The following is a 22,549-nucleotide window of genomic DNA, read 5'->3' on the forward strand; positions in this document are numbered from 1 at the left end:
TTGCAAATCTAAATTTACATGTGATATAAATGATGTAGACGTAACAAGGACTTGTAGAGTCCACACACTAGATTAATGGAATACAGTCATTCTGTTGAAGTTATTGTGGTGGATGCTTTCCATGTTGGTCTTGGTAACCACTGCGACAAAAGAAAAAGCACCAAATTTATAAATTGCAACCATAGCTTGTGTCAATTTGAGCCATTATGTTTACTCTTGCCATGCCCAATTTTAGGAAACTGTCAAGGGCGGCGCAAAAACATCACTAGTCACAAGTAGAGTGTAAAAATTGCAATCTAGATGCTTGTAAGTTTTTTCCCCAGAAACTGCTGTAGGGGCTTAATAAATTTGCCTCAGTGTATGTCTTGTGGGGCTCAGTAGAATCAGCGATGCAGACCCAACCAGTCAGAGACAGGGACACAAATCTTACAGAAAAACTGGTTTTGGGCGGGTTCACACCTGCACCCGATCTCCGCTGTGTGGGTTTCCGTCTTCTGCCCGAAAAACCCTGACAGGAGACAGAAACCCGGCAGTCAGTGTCTGTCCATGAGCGCCTGTGAGCATCTTCTGGTCTCTGCGGCGAAACCGGGTTTTTTTGTTTTTTTTTACCAGACACAAAGTCCTGCATGTTTCACCACGGAGACCAGAAGACGCTCACAGGCTAACACTTTACAAACCCATTAAAATGAATGGGTTTGAAAAGTGACTGCCGGTTTCTGTCTCCTGTTCAGTTTCTCGGCAGAAGACGGAAACCAGCAAAGCGGAGACCGGGACAGCAAAGTAAATAAACTTTTATGTCAGGCACAGGATAAGCAAAATAAAATATATCCTTAAAACAAAACCTGCTCATCTGAGCACTAACAAAACAGAAAAATACTAACTGTATATTTGGCTTACTACCAGCCACATGATTCAACCAAAACAATAGTACAGTATCGTCTCATCAGACTCTTAGGGTTTCAAGACAGACCCAGTCACTTCTTCTCATCCCAGGATCTGCCCAGAAGTGCAGACTCTCCAACCATTTATGGCCCAGTAATGAGCCTAGGACCCACACCCGATCTGCAGCTTATTCAAGATCTGCCCTGGACTACACATATGTTAGGAATCTGGAGAAGATATATCATGACTCCAGCATTCTGCCTGTCACCTTCTCACAGTCTGTTGAAGTTGTGATGATCTGTGTATTTTTGTATTATTTGCCTTGCTAATTCATTATTGTGCTTTTTTTTTTTTTTAGGTACTAATTCTTCACAAAGCAGTTCCCCAAGTTCAAGTGCTCCAAATTCTCCAGCGGGTTCTGGACATATAAGACCAAGCACTCTTCATGGTTTGGGCCCCAAGCTGGGTGGACAGAGGTACAGGTCGGGAAGACGTAAATCTGCTGGAAGTATTCCCTTGTCGCCACTTGCAAGAACACCATCACCCACTCCTCAGCCTCCCTCTCCACAACGGTCTCCATCTCCTTTACATGGCCATACAGTGGGGAACTCAAAGACCACAACCGCTTTTCCTACAAAAATGCACTCTCCACCAACAATTGTCAGACATGTTGTGAGACCCAAGAGTGCTGAACCTCCAAGGTCTCCGCTTTTAAAGAGAGTACAGTCAGAGGAAAAACTTTCACCGTCGTACTGCTGTGAGAAAAAGCACTTATGTCCTCGGAAGCACAATTTGGAAGTAACCAAGGAAGAAGTTCATAAGCAATCATCACAACGTGAGCTAACATTGCAATGTCTAGAGGCGAGCACATGTGATATCCCTGCATCAACGCGAGTAAGGCCTGTCGAGCAAGGCTGTTTGAAGCGTCCAGCATCAAGGAAACTGGGGAGACAGGAGTCCTTGGATGAGCTTGATAAAGAGAAACTAAAGGTCAAATTAGTTATGAAGAAAAAAGATGTATCGGAAAGACAAGACTTCCTTCTGAAACAGAATATAATACAGGATTTACACAATGAAATTGGAATCTTAGCTTCAGACGTAGAGAAGGAAGAGAAAGCACATCAAAGCCTTCTAAAGAGATCAAGCTTATCTGAGAGTAAATTTCCTGCTTATGAACCTCGTTCCGGGGGCATTACATTTAAGGACTCTCATTGCAAGAGTGTAAATCCTCGGCCAAATGGTCCTGGGATGTCTGCGGACTCCCAGTCTTTCTGTCATGGCTCACCTGTTGCTGAAAGTGCCCATGTATCTTATGAACTCAAGAAAGCTCCTACTTCATGCTCTCTGCAAGAGAAGCTAAACCATCCTTCGGAGAAGTTTGTGAAAGAGGACAATTTAGATAAAACTTCTCCAACAAATATGGATTATTTTAGGAAGAAAAAGTCATTTGAAGAGAAAGACGGCAGTCTGTGCCAAGTATTAAAGTCCAAAATGGTTCCAGTATCTCACGAATGTATGCCAACAAAGCCAGGTCATTTACAGACAGACTCCCTTACCCTGCTCGATAACAGGACTCCAAATGTTCAGAGCACAGCTCTCTCCTTTTCTCCACTAAAACCTACTAACGGTAGATGTGAAACCAATCCAGACAAACCCTCTGTTATAGCTACCGAGACCCCTGTTCGGAAAAGCCCTTCTGAATATAAACTCGAAACAAGGGCTGTTTCTTCCTTGAAGCCTATTGAAGGCACATTAGACATTGCATTATTATCAGGACCAAAGGTTACAAAAGCAGAGTCTGATATTGTTTGTAATATCTCCATCAAACCCGATGATCAAAGCCGAAATTCAAAGAATGAGGTTGTAGACAATGGAAATGCATTACTATTTCCAAAAACAAACTCTAATTACTCCAATATTCATGCCGGGCACAAGGGACCTATTAAAGAGAATCAGAGTGAGTGTGTACAAGCTGAATGTCACACAGCTAAAATTCATCAGAACAAAGAGCCATCAGACCTCGGAACAAAGGAAAATGTAGTAGACGTGACTAATTCAGTTGAAAGTCAAAGGATAAGCACATTGCAGCCGACATCGAGATGTCCAGTGACAGAAGGACTGTCTTCTTCTGTGAAATCTAATAGACAAGAGATGGCAACTCAGGATCTGTCCTCTGTCAAGTGCTCACTGGAGCAAAGACATAGTACATCATACTCTGAAAGGACTTGTACATTTAGAGAGTCCTGTGAGAATACTCCTGCTACGAGCCTGACACAATCTAGCTACTCTGAAAAGTACATCTCAGCTCTTGGCTGCATAGAGGAAAGAAATCAACAGGCATCTGTTCCCCAGATAGAATCTAATCATCACATATCTGTGGTGAAGAGCGTTGACTCTTCTCTTCTAGTTGAACTTGGGCCTTCCAACAAAACTTTGTCAACATCACGAGCTAAATCCTCTGACCTGAGCTACACTAGCCAAAGTAAAAAGCAACAAGATTCTCCACAAAAACACATTACAGAGAACAAAGGGAAAAATAGTGCCGAAGGTCCACCTTTGAGAAGAGAGACCTCTTGCCCCAATATACTGGAGACCCCTCTGTCTTCGAATGTCCAATCCGTAGTCAGTATTAAAACCCTTCCGTCCGTTAGAGAGGAGCAATGTTCAACGCAGACGAAGCTTGTCAGCTGCATCAACAAGTCAAAAGTGGTAACAGAATCTAGACCAGGTTCTCCTAGAATATCTCTGTCTGAAAAAATGGCTTCCATGCAAAAGCCCAATTTAAAGCTACCTGGACAAACAGGTAGTCAAGCAGTTCAAAGATCTGAATGCCCAGAAAAAGCGGTTACGGTCTTGAGTGCCCAAACTGGAAGCCTTACACAAAGCAAAGCTACCACTAAGTCGGAAGTCGTTTTCATGGCCACTTCTTCAGTTACCCATATAAACACAAAGACCACCGCTAATGTGTCCACCTCCGAACTCTCTGTTCACAAGGAGCCTACACTTTGTTCTCAAACACCAGCCACTGTAAACCTTAAGGAATGTTCTGCAAAATCTCATCTCAAAGAGAAAACAAGTGCGCATCCAAGATTAAATACAGTGTCTGCTGCCAAAACCTCCATCCAAGGAAAACCTGAAGTGGTGGAACTTAGAGATACTCAAGATACTAAAAGCACTGAAGCACTTTATGTCCTTAGTGACAAAGGTAAAATTAAGATTACTTCTGTTACAAATCAAGTTACTAGAGAGGTGTCTATGGAAAAAAGTATTGCTCAGAACGTAGTAGGGAAAGAAGGAGACCCAAGGAAGACGATGTCTGATGCCAACAACGTTGGCATTACTTCTTTGCCCAAAGCTGTATGTTCTGATGTCTCCTCAAGTAAAACTGTGATTGGCTGTAAAGAGAAAAGTGAGCAAATTTCAACACTGAATGCTGCAAATGTCAAGGCTAAGAAGGATCTCCAAACATCCTCCAGTAAGACTTGCGTTGCCTTAAGAGAGGGCAACGTTTCCAATAAACCTGTCACTGATAAGCAACCATGTGTCCTTACAAATACTACCGCCCCAGTGACAACGCGGAGAGACCCACCTTCGTCTCCAAGCAAAAAGACTGTTGCGAAAAACTTGCCGAAGCCACCAGCCGCACCTCTGGAGAATCTTACTGGCCTTTCTTCAGACAAAGACTTGAAGGGACAAAAAAGAGGAAAGGATACAATTCCACAAAATAGTCCTCACAAAAAGACATAATCTGCCAGCACCTTCACCAAGACCTCTTTACTGTAGTAGCTGCTAATCTGAAACTTCTTTCAAAACCAGCACTGTGTAGTGTTTCCATATCTATTTGTAACCTGTTCGATCATACCGTCGTCAGTAGAGGGGTGTTTGTTCCAACTTTCAGTCCCAGCTATAGGGTTTTTTTGGTAGCCGGATGCAGTTACTAACAGAAAGATGTATCTAGTCAGAAGATATGGGAAAGGGCTATGGGGGAAAAGGTCTGTAATTTACACGTTGTATTTTGTGTTGAATGTAGAATGTACAGTTTGCTGCTCAATTTCACTGTTTACTTTTTTTATTTCTTAAAAAAAAGACACAAATTTGGATTTTTGGTGTGTTTTTTTTTATTTTTATTTTTTTTTCCATGGAGCTACAAAACCCTGAGAAGAACAAAAATCGATATGTGATGAAAGATGATGACTACGTTTCAACAGTGGTGTTTATAGGAATCTTCTAAAGAATTAACTTCATCCAGAACCCATTGATCTGATATCTATGGTAGTCACGTGTCTCGAAATATAGTTTTGTCATCGCGAGACCTTGTGTTAACCTATAGGAGTATGCTGATTTCGGAAAGGGGTTCTACAATAATGCTGGACTGTTAACAGACCCTTGTCGTGCCAAATAGTTCCGATCTATATTGATGACCTCATCGAGCTAGTCAGCATCACCAATAATATGGCTTTGTAACTCCTAGTCTCCGTAGTCTATACTGTACGATCACCTAGAGCCTTTCGTATCCGCGTACATAGCACATTACTACTATTATCTAAGCACTGATCTTTCATGTAGACTTTGATTCTCTCCTATTCCCAAACTCCATTTCACAAGTGCAAATATCTTAAGAGACCCTTTTTTTGCAGTTCTTGAATGTATATATTTCTGTTTACCACATAGGCTTGAAAGGGAAATGTGTTTTGCTACATATACCAGAATTTCTTTCAAACACATATGTGGTTGTTCATGTGTAGCCGGGGCCTTACAATGTAGAGGTTTAGCTGTGCTAGCATTCTCATATTTTTCTGTAAGTGCATTAAATGGCTCCATACATTTCATAGCATCTCGTATTCTGTATTATAAATCTGTGAATATTGTAAAATAAAGGGGGTTTGTGTAACATGGGGCCATGTTAGAGCTATTTGGTGCTTGGAGGGTAACTTTACTTTCTATCTTTTTGTAAAGCCTTATTTATATTTTATATACACACTCCCCGCCATATGTATTTGTTCACCCACAGCTGTAGAATGAGGAATTTAACCCTAAGATGACCTAAGCTAAATGCACTGGGGATAACCCTCAACCAGAGTGACCGTGCTCAGTTTGTGTCCACGTCATATAGTGTGTAGCTGCTACAATGTTACAGTGATACCAAAATATGGAATATCCAATAGATTTAAAGGGAGTCTGTCACCAGGATCCAGCATATCAACCCAGTCCCTTAGATAGATGGGTTAGGGACACCTGAATCACTATGTTTTACCCTTGTAGAGATATCTCCATGTTGTCAATAGACAAATGAGCTCTTTGGGGCATTGAGGGCCTTACCATTGCGCCAAAGAGGTGGATAGCAACTCCCTCATTGCTCCAAATTCTCCTCATTTCCATATATACAGAAAGGAAGATATCTTACCAATGGGGGAACCAATTCGCATTGGAAAACACAGTTTGATTTGGGTGACCCTAACCAATGTACAGGTTGATAAGTTGGGTTGTGAATGATTCCCAGAGCAGAAAAATTAGGGTTCCTCTGGAATCTTATACCTATAGGAGAGACCTATAGGGCCTTGGCATAGTGCTCTTTTCAAGACACATGGACTTTTCCACTGAAGACTCATAGGACACTATGGCCTAGTATTAAAAGCAACAGTGAGGCTTGTTTCAAGTGTGGGGTTTTTTACGTTTCGGAAACCACCATTAGAAATACTGCCACCAGATGGTTATTCAGTAAGAAATTTAGAATGCCCTTCCATACAAGGGGTGTGATCTTGTCTCTTAAGAAAAAAAAAATTCATTACGTTTCTTGCCTCTTTGGATTTTTTCAAAACGCACCAAACTCTGGTTGTGGCGGTTTTTTAGGATTTTTCCTAGTGATCTCATTATAGGAAAAAATGCAAAAAAAAAAAAAAAAACAGGAAAAATGGTGTGTGAATAAAAGAATACCAAGGCAAAAAACACATAGCAATGCAACACAATTGTGGAGATTCTTGTTAGGCCTGGGTCACATCTTCGTTGGGGTTTCCATTCGGGGAATCCGCTTGGGGATCCTCTAAACAGAAACCTATCCTCATAAAAAAGTGGTTCCCTAAGCAAACCATGGACCCCATAGACTATAATGAGGTCTGTGTGGTTTCTACTCTGTTTCCACACAAAAAACGCGGAGATAAATGCTGCTTGCAGGACTTTTCTCTCCACTTATTTCATGCAGGTAGCTGAACGGAATAACCAGAGTGCAGATGTGAACCGGGCCGTACAGTCTCTATTATAGTGCACGTCCAGGGCAGCCACTTCTCTGCCTGTCTCTGTAAGGCCTGGCATGGATCGTTGTGATTATATAGCACTAATTTGCTGTATAATGTGTATCAAGAAAGCCACTGACGGACACATGAAGAGAGGACCTCCTGACAATAAATATATGTATTTAGCCTCCTTATATATGTATATAGCATCCTTTCTTAGGACTCTCCATGGCGATATTCCTCCTGAAAAACTAGCCAGAGACTTTCCAAAATCCTGAGTCCTCTGACAACGGTTTTTCCTGCCCCCATACACATGCATGCTCTGTGTGTCCATGTGTGCATGTGTTTTCAAAAAGAAGAATTTGATAGGCAATGGTTTACATCCCTGGTTGGGCATTCCAAAATCCAACATGCCTAAGCCTTCTTTTCCCTGACATCTGCCAATAAGGAGGAGTTAGGACACTATTATATACGTTGAGTAGTTGTCCAGTTTCTCCAAGATTGGCTTTTTCTGTAATGCATATGGCCATCTTAAGTTGACATCTGGGTGTTACCATTCCTGTGATCAATGGGTTGTGTCCCTTGACAGTCAGATACTGGATGGTGTCAGAGTATGTAGGTTCTCTCAACTGATAAAACCCAGTTGTCCATTTATTCATAGATTTTCAGGAGGAATATAAGAAGTATATCATAATATGTAATTCTAAGAAAATAAGTTCCAAGGTTAAGACCCTACGTAGGTGGGAAAAAAGCTGCATTTTATAGTACCAGCAAAGTGAATGAGATGTCGCCAAACTCATCCACACATTGTGGGAAAAGCTTAGCTAGACACGGCTATTTCATAGGAAAATATGAATATTTACAAGAACAGACATGGCGGGAGAGATGGTCGGTCCTCTTCAAAGTGAAAAATGAGACAAAGTTAAGGTTGCAGAATTTCCCATCAGTCGGACTCTTCCTCATCACTTGCCTTCTATAGTAACTTTGTAGCAGCTTTAACCAGTGCTTGTGTATATTCCACTTAGTCTACAATAGAAGTGCATACGACATGTTCATTGACAGCTCTGCCGTCTTCACACCAGTCGGATATCTCAGAACATCGTTGCGATACATCAACCTGTTTTTCCTGGTGCATTTAATTGCTTTGCCGCTCCCTTGAATAATTGATAGAGTATTAAGAATGAATAAGATATGAAGCTTGTAGGGTTAGTGGCATATCTATGAAATACCAAATATGAAAGCACCTTCCCATCATGCATCGAGACGCTATTCATTTTTGCCTTTTGAGTTCCCATCCCCTTGTTGATTCAATGTTTACAAAATGTATGTGTCGTGAAGTCGGTTCTCACACCCGTCAATCATTTTGTAGTCTTAAAAGTACCTGGCGTGTTCCCGTTCCTACTTGTTTGTATGTGTTGACCTTACTACTGATGTAAGATATTTGTGTTCCGGATTAGTCTCTTCTATGTAATGAGATCTGTGCTCCTTTTCTAGTCTTTTCTGCTGTAGAAATACCAGCTTAGTATCTGTGCAATAAAGTGTTTGTTGTCTTAACTTTATATAAAACAAAGTACACAAGTAAAAAAAAAAAACAACCCACAACTTTATGAATGTTGTATTTGTTGTATACTGGACAAGTATTTATACTTCAGCTGCAATGCATACCATTGAAATAAAAAGTCGGCATGAAGGCTGAGGCTTGTATGGTTTGTCAGTTCTTTCTCCGTGTAGGTTCGACAGATCGGCAGACAACTATAGGACTGTAAGACGACCTTACACTATCAGAGTGCAGGATCAGACTACACAGGTCGATTGTTGGGGGACAATTAGATTTATATTGGTGATGTAGAAACAAAAGAATAGGATTTTTATAAGGAAGTCGATTTGTAAAGTAGATTTGTTCATAAAGTGTTAAAGTAGATTTGTTCCCCATGTGCTATGGGGAAATAAAAAAATGAATTGATACCACTAACATAGCTTAACAATGATCAGTAAGCCATGTAGTAAAATACCGTCCTTAAACATACCAGTCCCGTAGAGATCTGTGCCGCTTCCACCTTGGCAATCGATTATAGAGATGAGCGAACACTGTTCGGATCAGCCGTTCCGAACAGCATGCTCCCATAGAAATTAATAGAAGCACCTGGCACATACACTTTGCCGGCGGCCGGTCGCCATGCCAGGTGCTTCCATTCATTTCTATGGGAGCGTGCTGTTCGGAACGGCTGATCCGAACAGTGTTCGCTCATCTCTATCGATATAGGATAATCCGTGAGTGCCGGATGTCGCCTGGCATAGGTGACAATGACATGGATTCTATTGGATATGGGAAGTTAAACTAAACTTTTTGGGTGAAATTTAATAATGGGAACACAAAAAAGTGATTTGTAGAAAAATGATGGATTATGGTTTCTTTGTGACCTGAAAATTTAGATTCTTTTCACAGTTTTTAGGAACTAAAATCACAATGACAGTTAAAATTGCAAAGGTTTTGCGTGTAAAAAATGGAAAGTAAGTAAAACCTCCGCTAACAAGAAAGATGAGGAATAGAAGACATAGAAGTTTAATTGTAAGTTTATAAGATTAATATCAAATTTATTCTATTAAATTAGTCCCAAAATTAGTGCAATATTTAGGGATTAATGACCTGGTGCAGATCTGAGCCAATATATATATATATATATATATATATATATATATATATATATATATATATATACAGTCCTATGAAAAAGTTTGGGCACCCCTATTAATCTTAATCATTTTTAGTTCTAAATATTTTGGTGTTTATAACAGCCATTTCAGTTTGATATATCTAATAACTGATGGACACAGTAATATTTCAGGATTGAAATGAGGTTTATTGTACTAACAGAAAATGTGCAATATGCATTAAACCAAAATTTGACCGGTGCAAAAGTATGGGCACCTCAACAGAAAAGTGACATTAATATTTAGTAGATCCTCCTTTTGCAAAGATAACAGCCTCTAGTCGCTTCCTGTAGCTTTTAATCAGTTCCTGGATCCTGGATAAAGGTATTTTGGACAAACAATTCAAGTTCAGTTAAGTTAGATGGTCGCCGAGCATGGACAGCCCGCTTCAAATCATCCCACAGATGTTCAATGATATTCAGGTCTGGGGACTGGGATGGCCATTCCAGAACATTGTAATTGTTCCTCTGCATGAATGCCTGAGGATTTGGAGCGGTGTTTTGGATCATTGTCTTGCTGAAATATCCATCCCCGGCGTAACTTCAACTTCGTCACTGATTCTTGAACATTATTCTCAAGAATCTGCTGATACTGAGTGGAATCCATGCGACTCTCAACTTTAACAAGATTCCCGATGCCGGCATTGGCCACACAGCCCCAAAGCATGATGGAACCTCCACCAAATTTTACAGTGGGTAGCATGTGTTTTTCTTGGAATGCTGTTTCTTTTTGGACGCCATGCATAACGCCTTTTTTTATAACCAAACAACTCAATTTTTGTTTCCAAAATGAAGCTGCCTTGTCCAAATGTGCTTTTTCATACCTCAGGCAACTCTATTTGTGGCGTACGTGCAGAAACGGCTTCTTTCTCATCACTCTCCCATACAGCTTCTATTTGTGCAAAGTGCGCTGTATAGTTGACCGATGCACAGTGATACCATCTGCAGCAAGATGATGCTGCAGCTCTTTGGAGGTGGTCTGTGGATTGTCCTTGACTGTTCTCACCATTCTTCTTCTCTGCCTTTCTGATATTTTTCTTGGCCTGCCACTTCTGGGCTTAACAAGAACTGTCCCTGTGGTCTTCCATTTCCTTACTATGTTCCTCACAGTGGAAACTGACAGGTTAAATCTCTGAGACAACGTTTTGTATCCTTCCCCTGAACAACTATGTTGAACAATCTTTGTTTTCAGATCATTTGAGAGTTGTTTTGAGTAGCCCATGATGCCACTCTTCAGAGGAGATTCAAATAGGAGATCAACTTGCAATTGGCCACCTTAAATACCTTTTCTTATGATTGGATACATCTGGCTATGAAGTTCAAAGCTCACTGAGGTTACAAAACCAATTTTGTGCTTCAGTAAGTCAGTAAAAAGTAGTTAGGGGAATTCAAATCAATAAAATGATAAGGGTGCCCATACTTTTGCACCGGTCAAATTTTGGTTTAATGCATATTGCACATTTTCTGTTAGTACAATAAACCTCATTTCAATCCTGAAATATTACTGTGTCCATCAGTTATTAGATATATCAAACTGAAATGGCTGTTGCAAACACCAAAATATTTAGAACAAAAAATGATTAAGATTAATAGGGGTGCCCAAACTTTTTCATAGGACTGTATTTGACACCATTTACGTTGTAGAGAGACACACTGACTGGCGCTTTCCTTACACAGATGATGTCCAGTTGTGGTCTTTGGTATTATGTCTGTCACTGCCTGTCAGGTTTGTTTGCTGCTTTTTATATCTGTTACATCCGAAAATTGTGCAAGGTGTGAAATCTTCCTCTTCTCTTATCACAGGCTTTTGTTCTGTATGTTCACCATGCTTTATACTGCAGGTCTATTGTAAATTTGTGCATGACTACAAATAGTTCTCTCATAAGCAGGGAGGCAGTATCTTAGTATGGGCGGTGTGTGCCTGCTGCTATGTACCCCATAGCAATTACTCATCTGATCCCTGATTTTGGCAGAAAACAAGGGGCATGTTTAATGCATTGCATGCTCAGTGTATAAACCCACCCTAAGGCTCCATGTGCTTTGTCAGTGTGCTAGCTCTATTTTGTATGGCTAGTGCACTGACCCATCATTTTCCATGACCCCGTACACACATCTCAGGATTATCAAATATCACTATGTTCATGTGAAGGTATACTAACACTAGTATGAGAATGATGAGCATTCCTATGCATGACTACATGAGGTCCACATTTGTCATAGAGCCCAGGTCCATGGATCCATCACTGACCCTCACTGATCTGATATTGATGTCCTTATTCGGCTGGAGCATCCTAAAAATTCAGGCGCATCTTTGCCATCCTGGGGAGTTAAGACTGGTGGAGGTTATGCCATGAACATTATTTCTCTATCTGTAAGTACTTAGTCGGTAGGGGATCTGACCATTGCGACCCCCACTGAACCATGAGAAAGGATAGAAGTTCTTTACCTGTGTTGCACACTCTGTCTGACCGCAGCCAGGCTGAATGTGGTGTGACTAGTGCTCGACAGCTTCAATGGGAGTGACTATTGTAGCGTCCACCATCGGTCACCCACATACAGCCTGGGAGGAAAGGACCTCCTGTTCTCATCTCATAGCATAACCCCTTTAATAAATTATCCCCACTTTGTGGTGAAAATAAGTAATGGATAACACCAGAGCCCCAGACAGTGGGGAGGGATTTGGCGGCACTGATGGGCAGAGCGGTACAGGCCTGGAAACACCAAACACGCAGGGCACCACAAATCACAGTAGAACCAGACACTGAAAACTCTTATCAGCAGATGTCTTGGGTAATGGTGCAGGTCCAAGAATCCAGATGGTTGAGGCAGGTGGTAGCCGAGAGCCAAAACGTAGTCATACGGTCCAGGTCATCAACAAGAGGGCAGCGCAGTGGAAAATCCAAAGGGAAGGTCAGGCAGGCCAAGTCGGTAACAGGAGTAGTGGAGCAGTAGAAAATCGGTGTTCAGGAAGCAGAGGTCTTAAGGCAAGCCGGGGTCATAAGCAAGAGGCAGGCACAGTACACAAATCAGGAGATCAGAGGTCAAGGCAAGGAGTCAGAGCACAGGCAATCAGAGGAGAGAAACGCTTACTATCAGGAACACTAGGAAACTCTGAATAGCTAGCGTCAGTCCAGAGCCAATCCTAAATAGGCTCCGGCCCGTCGCTAAGCCAAAAACTGGAAGTCCCATGTCTGGCTCAGGATGAGACTGGGGAACCCCCACACAGCGTTGCGGAGGCTCCAATCCTACCCATAACAATAACAAAGTGTAATATTTGTGCTCCTAGAATACAGCACAGAACTGCTCGGGTCTGGAGGGGGATCCTTTCTACAATATAAGAAGACTCCATGATTTTAGATATCACATGGTAAGTCAATATTGGGCTCAGGTGCTTCAGGTTACGCTGACCCCCCAAGAAAACTAGTCCGTTTCGGGATGATTGAAACAAGGAGGTCCATTGTATATAATCACAGAGTCAGGATTTTATCATAGTAATAATTTTATCGTTGTATATATGACGTTAGGCTGCATTCAAAGGGTTTGTTCACAGGGAAGAATTTGGCGTTGATATTAAGACATTTCGTCTCATGTGTCCTGAATTTGCTTCCCATTATTTTCAAAGGGAGGCAAAGATCAAAGTAGGACAGTGAGAAAAAAAAGCGTCCTGCTCCATCTTGTCACAATACCTGCGGCACGAGACCATCCGCTGATCAGCCACACTACCCGTGGCACGAGACCATCTGCTTATCAGCCACACTACCCGTGGCACGAGACCATCTGCTTATCAGCCACACTACCCGTGGCACGAGACCATCCGCTGATCAGCCACACTACCTGCAGCACGAGACCCTCCACTGATCAGCCATGTTCACCAGGGGCTAATGATAAGGAAAAAATATCTTTGTACTAATGAGCAAGTGAAAGCCGGAAGCCTGGAAAGTAGTAATCCGAGGCCATCAGTTTTCTTAATTTTCCACGGTGTGAAAAATTGTGAAGACCTTATACTAGTTCTAGATGTCTGCTTGTGGATTAATCCATATAGACTAATACTGTAACATTTTGTATCCAGTCTTGACAATCCTCTGACCTACTGTGGACAGTCTTATCTTCAACCTGATGCATTGTACCCACACCCATCGTTTTAGGTTACATGGCATTGTATAGACATGGAGACAACTGTGTTACTATATCAGAAAAATGACATTCCCACAGGTTTCCACCCTCCGTAATAGTTTTATGACTAACAATAAAACGCAATACTGAAAATGGGAAGTAATTGAGCTGCAGGGTATGGCAGAAATTATATCTGATGTAAATGAATCAAGAAATTCCTCTGACTCCATATACAGCTGGGGCTTCATACTTTTTCTAGTTCCTCAGTCTCGTTTTGTCTTGAAGTTGAACTGAAGGTTTTCATACAGAATTTAGTCTAATAACAAATTTATTGACATTAGTAAGGTATGAGTTTTCTTGGCTTGAGCAAGGGGAACAGAAATCCCTGGCATTCTGATTTATACCATATTTAATGACATACAAATAGATCGGTATCCAAGGACCTCTTCACTTTGCAACCCTTGATTAGCCAATATCTAAAGGGGTTTTCTCACTAACATTTACCCTCACCTGCAGGACCCTGTTACTTGTATGAAATAGAATGGGGTGGCAGCAGAAGCAACATAGGACACCCCATTCTCCACCCCATCCAACAGTGAGACCCAAATTGATCTGACTTTGACATTCATGTTCCTGAGAACATGCACTTTAGTATGATCACCTTATCCTTCTCTGCTCTTATATATATATATATATATATATATATATATATATATATATATATAGGACCCAAAAATATAGTATACCATACTTTCCTATCCATCCAAAAAATGGGATGGCCATCCGTTTGCATCCATTTTTTGCATTCTTCATCCTTTCCTGACATCTACCATAATAGCAGAGTGGATGTTCGTTATTTAAATATTCTGCTGGGCCTCTGCTGTATTATGGCCATTTTTCTGGGGATCATCAGCCCAGATATTATGGGTGCCAGAATATGGCTACTATTTGGAAAAATGAATTTTGTTAAGGGGTTAAAATTAGACATGAACAAACACTATTCGAAACAGCCATTTCAAATAGCACGCTCCTATCGAAATTAATGGACGTAGCCAGCATGCAGGGGGTTAAGCGGCCGGCTGCCGGCAAAGTCTGAGTGCCGGCTGCTTCCATTCATTTCTATGGGAGCGTGCTATTCGAAATGCCTGTTTCAAATAGTGTTCGCTCATCTCTAGTTAAAATGTAAATAATACTATATAAATTTGGTATGCCAGGAATCGTACCGTAACATAGAATAGAGGTGACAAGTCACTTTTGTGATCACCTTAAAACAAAGCTTGTTTTTATAGAAAAGACCTGTCAAAGGCTTGAAGGATTGTCAAGTTTAGCTTGTATTGATGTAATACAATATACTGGGAAACAGAAGTCCTGGGGTATACTGTATGAAAGAGCAAACTCCCTAGGGAGATTAAAAGAATGTAAAAAATATAGTGATAGATACTGTAGATAGATAATATATAGGTTTTTATTTTTTTTTAGTAAGTGTATGTACGTGTGTGTGTGTGTAATATATATATATATATATATATATATATATATATATATATATATATAATTTTTTTTATTATTTATTTATTTTTTTCTATATATAAATTAGACCTGGGCGCCAGCATTTTTCTGGGGATCATCAGCACCCACAACAAACCTACTCTTCCCTAGATCAATGTCTGAAGCATTACAGTGTAAACGTATTTATTCTGTCCAATGAATGCAATAAGGAAAAAAACCTAATTCAAAAGTTCTTGGGGTCAGAATATGGCAATGCAAAGAAAATTTTGTTCTAATTTTTTTTTTTATTATTGTGTTAAAGCCTAAAAAAATCAATCTAACGTTTGTATTCCTGTGATTGTACTGAATATTATTATCTCTGTAGCTCCATTTATTCCATGGTCCTGTACATTAGTGAAGAGTTTTACATACATACATAGTACAGGTAGCATTGCGGACCCTGCCCACAGGCTTACAATCTCGGTTATGTACTGAATAAAGGTAACTTGCCATTTTTATTCTACAGTTAAACTTGCAAAAAGAAAACCAATAATAAAATGTTACAACTAAATCCACCCCTTAGAATTTGTTTGTGTCTTCCCAGTACATTGAATGGAATAGTAAATGGTGCCAATAGCAAGTACAATTTGTCCCTCAGAAAATCAGCCCTAATAGGATTATGTGAACAGAAAAAAAAAAATCTTAAAGTTCTGGGTTTCGGAAGCTGGAGAAGAAAAAAAAATGTCCTAAATTTGCAGAAGCAGATTGGGATTATGTCATGTGTTCTATTAGTTAGATGAACTATAGACCTTTTCTTTTGTTCCTGCATATGCAGAAAATATAGCTGACTGAGCTGGTGGTAAGAGGTTGTCTGCGTAACAAGCTAGCACATTGAGTAATGGCTGGTTGTGTTTACCTTGGTGCGCCTTACTTCTTGAAACTTGCCAACCTATCCTGTTCATATGGAAGTACTGTAAGTGCTATCTGTGGGGAAACCCCTTTAAATCTGTCCCATCCGCCACCTCTACCATATCCAGCTCTTTGTATTTTTCAGTAGAGGCCACCTTGGTGATTGTGGCACAGTTCGAATTTTTCTCTAGCCCTCGCCATTCCTGAGCTATGGGTACTATTATTTTTCAGCACTCAATAGGCTGTCTACTGTCAGGTGGGCGGTCCCAGGCTGTCTACTATATTGCTGACTATAGAGAGTAATTATCATATTGATTGCTATTAAATGGTGGGGACTAGAGCAAATATTTCAGCAGTGTTGGAGTCAGCGGATCAACACCTATTGAAGAGTGGTGACAGGTCCTTTTTAAGATCTTTCTTGACAAATGTGTTCTCTATATGGAAGAATAAACCAACCTCCTGTAATATCGTACTAAGCATGTTATAATTATTATGCAAACCAATGAAACTACCACAATGATTATGATATAAATAGGAGGAAATCCACAAGTTATTGTTACTTTGGTCACCTCTGTACCAGCCAGTGACCGTGGTGAGCCACACCTCGTATTTGTCTTCTCTACAAAGATCTCTTCATGCTGCGTGTACCAGGTTAGGAACTCTATGTTGGAGCACGAACAGTCAATAGGATTGTAACTTAAATTGATGGTGCTTTTAGTTGATATATTCTGGACCAGACCAATAGGGATAATGGAGATCATGTTGAAAGCTAAATTTAAGGAAATATCACTTGGGCTTTCAAAAGCATTTGTAGGAAACGTGGTTAGTTTGTTGTGACTAAAGTCAACAGATTTCAAGTTCTTCAACTTCTGGAAGGCTTGTTTCTCTATGGCTTCTAGGTTGCATTTAGAAAGTATTAGAGTAGCGAGCTGTGGAGTTTTGGAAAACAGGTTGTCTTCATTGAGGGTCCCTTTCTGAAATGAACTTCCTTTCATGTCTAGGAAAACCAAGTTGGTCAGGCCTTCAAGAAGCTTCATGTGGCTGGTGTTCATATAGCTGTAAGACAAGTTCAGCATTCTCAGATCAGCTAAATTACTGAAAGGACTTGACCAATCCTCTACTAACAAATGGACATTTGAGAAATCGAGAACTTCCAGTTGCTTGTTCTCGGGAAATGCTGGGTTGTCTAATGGCAGTGGGGCTCCGTAACTGAGATTCAGGTGTGAAAGGCTATGTAGACCACTGAACTGAGAACCGCAACATTTTGCTTTGTGAAAGTCATTGTGGCTTAGGTCCAAGTATTTCAGATTTGATAAACTTTCTAAACATTTGGACCCCAAATCCCAAGTATCTTGATTTTCAGCTATGTCTAGATGTGTGACCATTGGGTAACTGGCTGAGTTTATATCACAAAGACTGCGAAAATGGTTTTGGTTTAGAATAAGTTCTTTTGTGACACTAGGTTGACTCAATTGTGGAAGAGACTGAATGTTTGTGGCCGTCAGGTCCAGTTTTTCAATCTTGGTTAGACAGGAGAAAGTTTCCTGTGACGGCTCATCTATGTGCCTATATTGTAGACTGAGCTCCTTCACTGTAATATTGCAAAGTCCATTCAGACTCTTTGGTTCTATGTCAAAATCAGTAGGAACATCAGCAAATGTGCCAATTCTAAGGGTATATGTGGTTAAATCTTTAAGCCCATCTAAAAGAGAAGATATGTCTTTACTCCAGCCACAGCCGGTGAGGTCCAAGTGATGGAAGTCACTATGGTTGAAAGTGTTGGGCTCAATGTATTCGATATCATTTCCCTTTAGAATTAAAGTCAAATTTCTAATTTTGTTAAGGAACACGGAATCTTGTACGGTTATTGTTTTGATCAGGTTTGATGCAAAGTTTACCAGCTTCAAGTTGTCCAAGGTAACGTCTTGAGGAAATCTTATCGAGGAGATGTAATTACTTCCCAAATGTAAAGTTTCCAGTCCTTTCAAGGTTTTCAAGGGAAGGAATGATAAGTCTACTATGTTGGTTTCCTGTAGGTATAAATGTTGGAGGGAAGTTGGTCCTAGGAATGCAGTGTCGGCAATATACAGTATGGGATTTCCAGTAAGCATGACTGTAGTAAGCTTGGTATTGTTCCCGAAGGCGTCATTGTAGATCCAGTTAATGCCGCACCTGTGACATAGTAAAGAGAAAGCGACAAACATAAAACAATTTCTTAAAGGATTCCCCATGGAAATGGGGGCCGAGTGCCTGATGTGCATGTTAAGTACTTTAAAAGTTTTTTTTTTCACTTCTAGAAAAATTACATCTTATTCGCTGTGTCAGAGTGGAGTTGCTTAGGCCTGGTTGAAGTGTAAGTAACATTTTATTTGTTTCACAAATCCATAGTGCAACTGAAGGGAACAAACTTTGCAATATCCTCCATTAAAGAAAAATGAAGGGCCTATACCAGGGGTAGGGAACGTACGGCTCGCCAGCTGTTGCAAAACTAAATGAACAAATTACTTCTGTATTTACTTCTTATCAGTGATTTTTGGTGCATACTCCATACACAACCAGGGTCAGTTTACATTGCAGTCTATGGAAAGGGGAGGTTCGAGAAGGAGAGAGACAGACAAATGAAACCATCTACAGCAGGGGTAGGGAACGTACGGCTCTCCAGCTGTTGCAAAACTACAACTCCCAGCGTGAATACCTGCTCTGCTGTTCTTGGAACCCCCATGAAAGTGAATGGAGCATGCTGGGAGTTGTAGTTTCACAGCAGCTGGAATGCTGAAGGTTCCCTACCCTTGGTCTACACCATTGTCATTTCTGTCAGGAGAAGACTGGATAGTAATTCCTGATAACACAGCTGTGTTGTGAAAGAGAATTGTCTCTTTATAGTGCTGATGTCTCTCTATATAAAAATATCTCCACTTCCTCTCTTCTTTCCTCTTCATAGACTTCTATTGTACAGATTTAATCAGCTATATTACAATGTTTCTCTTCTCCTGCACTGTGAAGTTATAACAAAAAAAAAAAAGTTAGGTTTTTAGGGCCCATTCGCAATGTATATAGAACTTGTCATGCCAAATTTTAATTGCAGTTGTTGTTGCAGTCATGTATATGTTTAATAGTTTGTTTAGGAATTAACCTATAAGAGGGGTTGGCTCCAAATTCTACTCAAAATTTGGGTAGTCTTAGCATAGGAGCCTACTAATATCTAGCAGTCAAGGCCCAAAAGGGCATGTATTGATACCCTGGTGGGCTGGTTCAACCCTGCTATTCCAGTATGAAGGTGCCAATATGACAAAAGGGTTCTCTGGAACTGGTGAAAAAATTGGTACCATATTTGCAGGGATACGATCCATGATCAGTTGTTTAAAACAGCGGGACAGGTGAGCACCACTTTAGTTTTACCGCCCAATGATCTCACGTTGCCTTTTTGCAGCTCTGTCCCATTTAAGTGGATAATATTGAGCTGCAATACCAAGCACAGCTGCTATACAATATATAGCGTCATCCTACAATATATAGCGTCATCCTACAATATATAGCGTCATCCAACAATATATAGCGTCATCCTACAATATATAGCGCCATCCTACAATATAGAGCGCCATCCTACAATATAGAGCGCCATCCTACAATATAGAGCGCCATCCTACAATATAGAGCGCCATCCTACAATATAGAGCGCCATCCTACAATATATAGCGTCATCCTACAATATATAGCGTCATCCTACAATATATAGCGTCATCCTACAATATATAGCGCCATCCTACAATATATAGCGTCATCCTACAATATATAGCGTCATCCTACAATATATAGCGCCATCCTACAATATATAGCGTCATCCTACAATATATAGCGTCATCCTACAATATAGAGCGCCATCCTACAATATATAGCGTCATCCTACAATATATAGCGTCATCCTACAATATATAGCATCATCCTACAATATATAGCGCCATCCTACAATATATAGCGCCATCCTACAATATATAGCGTCATCCTTGGTAAGCTCATCTAAATGCTGATCCATGTGGGTGTCCCAGTATCGGCCCCCCTACTGATCTGATGTTGCTGACTTATCCCAAGTATACCACAACTCGAGAACTTGTTAAACAAGATACAAGGGAGTTCTATATAAAGGATATTACAAATTACACAACTATAAACATTTTATGGAACCGATAAAACCATTGTCGATTGATAAAATTACTTATTATTACTTACCGTGATAAATCTAAATATACCAAGCTTTCTAAACGCCCAAAGACCCAGGAATAAAGGGCGAGCAGGGAGTTAAAGCTGAAATCCAGATTCTCGGTGCTGTTGGGTAGAAGGTCGGGTATCTTCTGCAGTCCTAGGCCCTCACAACTGTAGCTCTTATTGACAAGAACCTGAAAGTTCCATCAGAAAGTTACATAATGCACAAAACGTAGAGAACAATAAAGGATTTATAACTTCCTGACATTGAAGTGCTGCTTGACTTTAGGATGTGATATGCGATTACTCCCCTGAGTAGAGATGAGCGAACACTGTTCAGATCAGCTGATCCGAACAGCACGCTCCCATAGAAATGAATAGAAGCACCTGTAACGCCGGCAAAGTCAGCGTCAGCTGGCCATATATAGGGAGAGTATTGTAGGACAAGGAGCTGATACAGGTGAAAGTGCAGATCCAAAGCTTTTGGAAATGGCGGTGGAGAATGCGTCTAAAATCATGGACTAAAAAGTCATGTAAGTACAACCAGGGATGTTAAGGAGAGGACAATGGATTCCCAAAGGATCCCATTATAGGGTTTCATGGGATATGTCTGCATTGTTTAATTCGTTCTTCTGTTCTTAAAACAGAATGGATTAAACAACACATATATGAAAGTATCCTAAATATCTCAGACCACACAGCCATCTTAATATCATCTTTGGACCCCAAGTATAGTGAGGATTAGCACAGTAACCCCCTTTTCTTTCTGCTAATATCACAGAAGATGATTCTTCATGACAATCTAGATTGCCTTATCACATTACACATACGTGCAGGTAATATCTGCAAGCTTCTTCCACTTTCTCCATAGATGATGTCTCTGTATCTTCCCCCTTTGATCATGATCACTCATTAATCTTGTGTACTGTTTAATTGTATTAAGATATTAATAACACTTAGGGGGAAAAAAGTTAATGAAACATCTGTCTGTGATGGATGATGTGAGCGTCTTCCATGCGTTGAGGGATTTGAGTATAAGTGACAGGTGGTTGTCATGCATATGTGTTCTCTAAGGTCTGGTGACTCTGACTACATATACTGCACATTGTGTTATACCATGTTCCTTCTTTACTGTGGCTTATATGTTTATTCTACATGCTTTTGACTTCTAATCCATATGCTGGGAGTTGTAGTTTTACAACAAATGAAGAGTCATAGCTTGGGGTAGCACAGAACCCTGACGTAACCCCATCGAAAACCTTTCGTATGAAGTAGAATGGAGATTGTAGAATGTCCAACTTTCTCAGATGAGTGGGAGCCGTGTTATCTACATATTATTGCCTATGGGATTAGAATGGGGTATCGTAAAGGCTCTTGTAGTTTTAATTTGTCCATATTGTGCACCCTAAATACTCATTGACATTGGTAAAGCAATGTACCCTATACCATACTTTATATACATATTCAGTAAGCACACCATGTGCAGTGATATATATCTAATATAGCAATGCTAAAGCCTATATAGGTTGTCTGGTACCTACCTCAATACAGGCCGGTTCTGCTAATTCTTCTTCAGATTCCTTTGAGAACACCGGATAAAATAAAAGCAAAAAAACTAAGCAGATGGTAAAAGCCATTGTTGGGAGAGGGACGTGAGACTTCTCATTCCTCGTTGTTGGGGAAGTATAAACTGCTGCCCGGAAGAAAAGTCATTGTAGAAGTGACTGAACGCTTCCTGAAAAGGGTTGGGGCTGCCCGTACAGTAAGATTTAGGTAGCCATAAACTATCAATCTTTGTGGATGGTTGTTATGCTGGGTGTGATGAGATATGTACTGTATATATCACGTTATGTATTTCTCCATTCATGAGTATAGTTCGAAGATTGGGTCTTTGTGTATTTGACTGTGCTTGAGGGTCCTGTTTTGGTAACACCAATCTACAAACCAGGAGACCGATGGCCAATAAGTCCTAGGAGAAGATCACTATAAATACTAAGTCAGGCGTGCTGACCATTG

At 40.5% G+C, this 22,549-nt stretch overlaps 2 protein-coding genes across 7 annotated transcripts in view; one reads left to right on the forward strand and one right to left on the reverse strand.

Annotated features, from left to right (window-relative positions):
• Positions 1–8,806, forward strand: part of MAST4 (microtubule associated serine/threonine kinase family member 4) — a 370,078-nt gene extending 361,272 nt beyond the window's left edge. For all 6 annotated transcript variants that reach the window (XM_075269800.1, XM_075269803.1, XM_075269804.1 and 3 more), the window contains one exon: positions 1,241–8,806. In XM_075269800.1, the coding sequence (XP_075125901.1) occupies positions 1,241–4,629 (3,389 nt within the window). In that variant the 3' untranslated portion in view covers positions 4,630–8,806. The remainder of the gene's footprint in view (positions 1–1,240) is intronic.
• A 7,961-nt stretch (positions 8,807–16,767) lies between these two features.
• CD180 (CD180 molecule) lies at positions 16,768–22,170 on the reverse strand. Its single transcript, XM_075262408.1, has 3 exons — positions 22,075–22,170; positions 20,561–20,727; positions 16,768–18,505 (listed from the first exon to the last, which is right to left on the reverse strand). Exons 1-3 carry the CDS (start codon positions 22,168–22,170, stop codon positions 16,768–16,770), a joined length of 2,001 nt encoding a protein of 666 aa, XP_075118509.1.
• Positions 22,171–22,549: the final 379 nt, after the last annotated feature.

Source organism: Leptodactylus fuscus, chromosome 1, assembly GCF_031893055.1.
Source record: "Leptodactylus fuscus isolate aLepFus1 chromosome 1, aLepFus1.hap2, whole genome shotgun sequence".
Lineage (NCBI taxonomy): Eukaryota > Metazoa > Chordata > Amphibia > Anura > Leptodactylidae > Leptodactylus > Leptodactylus fuscus.

Bases quoted from the DNA above. Each gene is read 5' to 3' on its own strand.
- CD180 (XM_075262408.1), bottom strand. From the start codon at position 22,170: ATGGCTTTTACCATCTGCTTAGTTTTTTTGCTTTTATTTTATCCGGTG. The intron at 20,728-22,074 runs GTAGGTACCAGA...TGGAACTTTCAG, and splicing joins CAGAACCGGCCTGTATTGAG to GTTCTTGTCAATAAGAGCTA. The intron at 18,506-20,560 runs GTAAGTAATAAT...ACTATGTCACAG, and splicing joins GTATATTTAGATTTATCACG to GTGCGGCATTAACTGGATCT.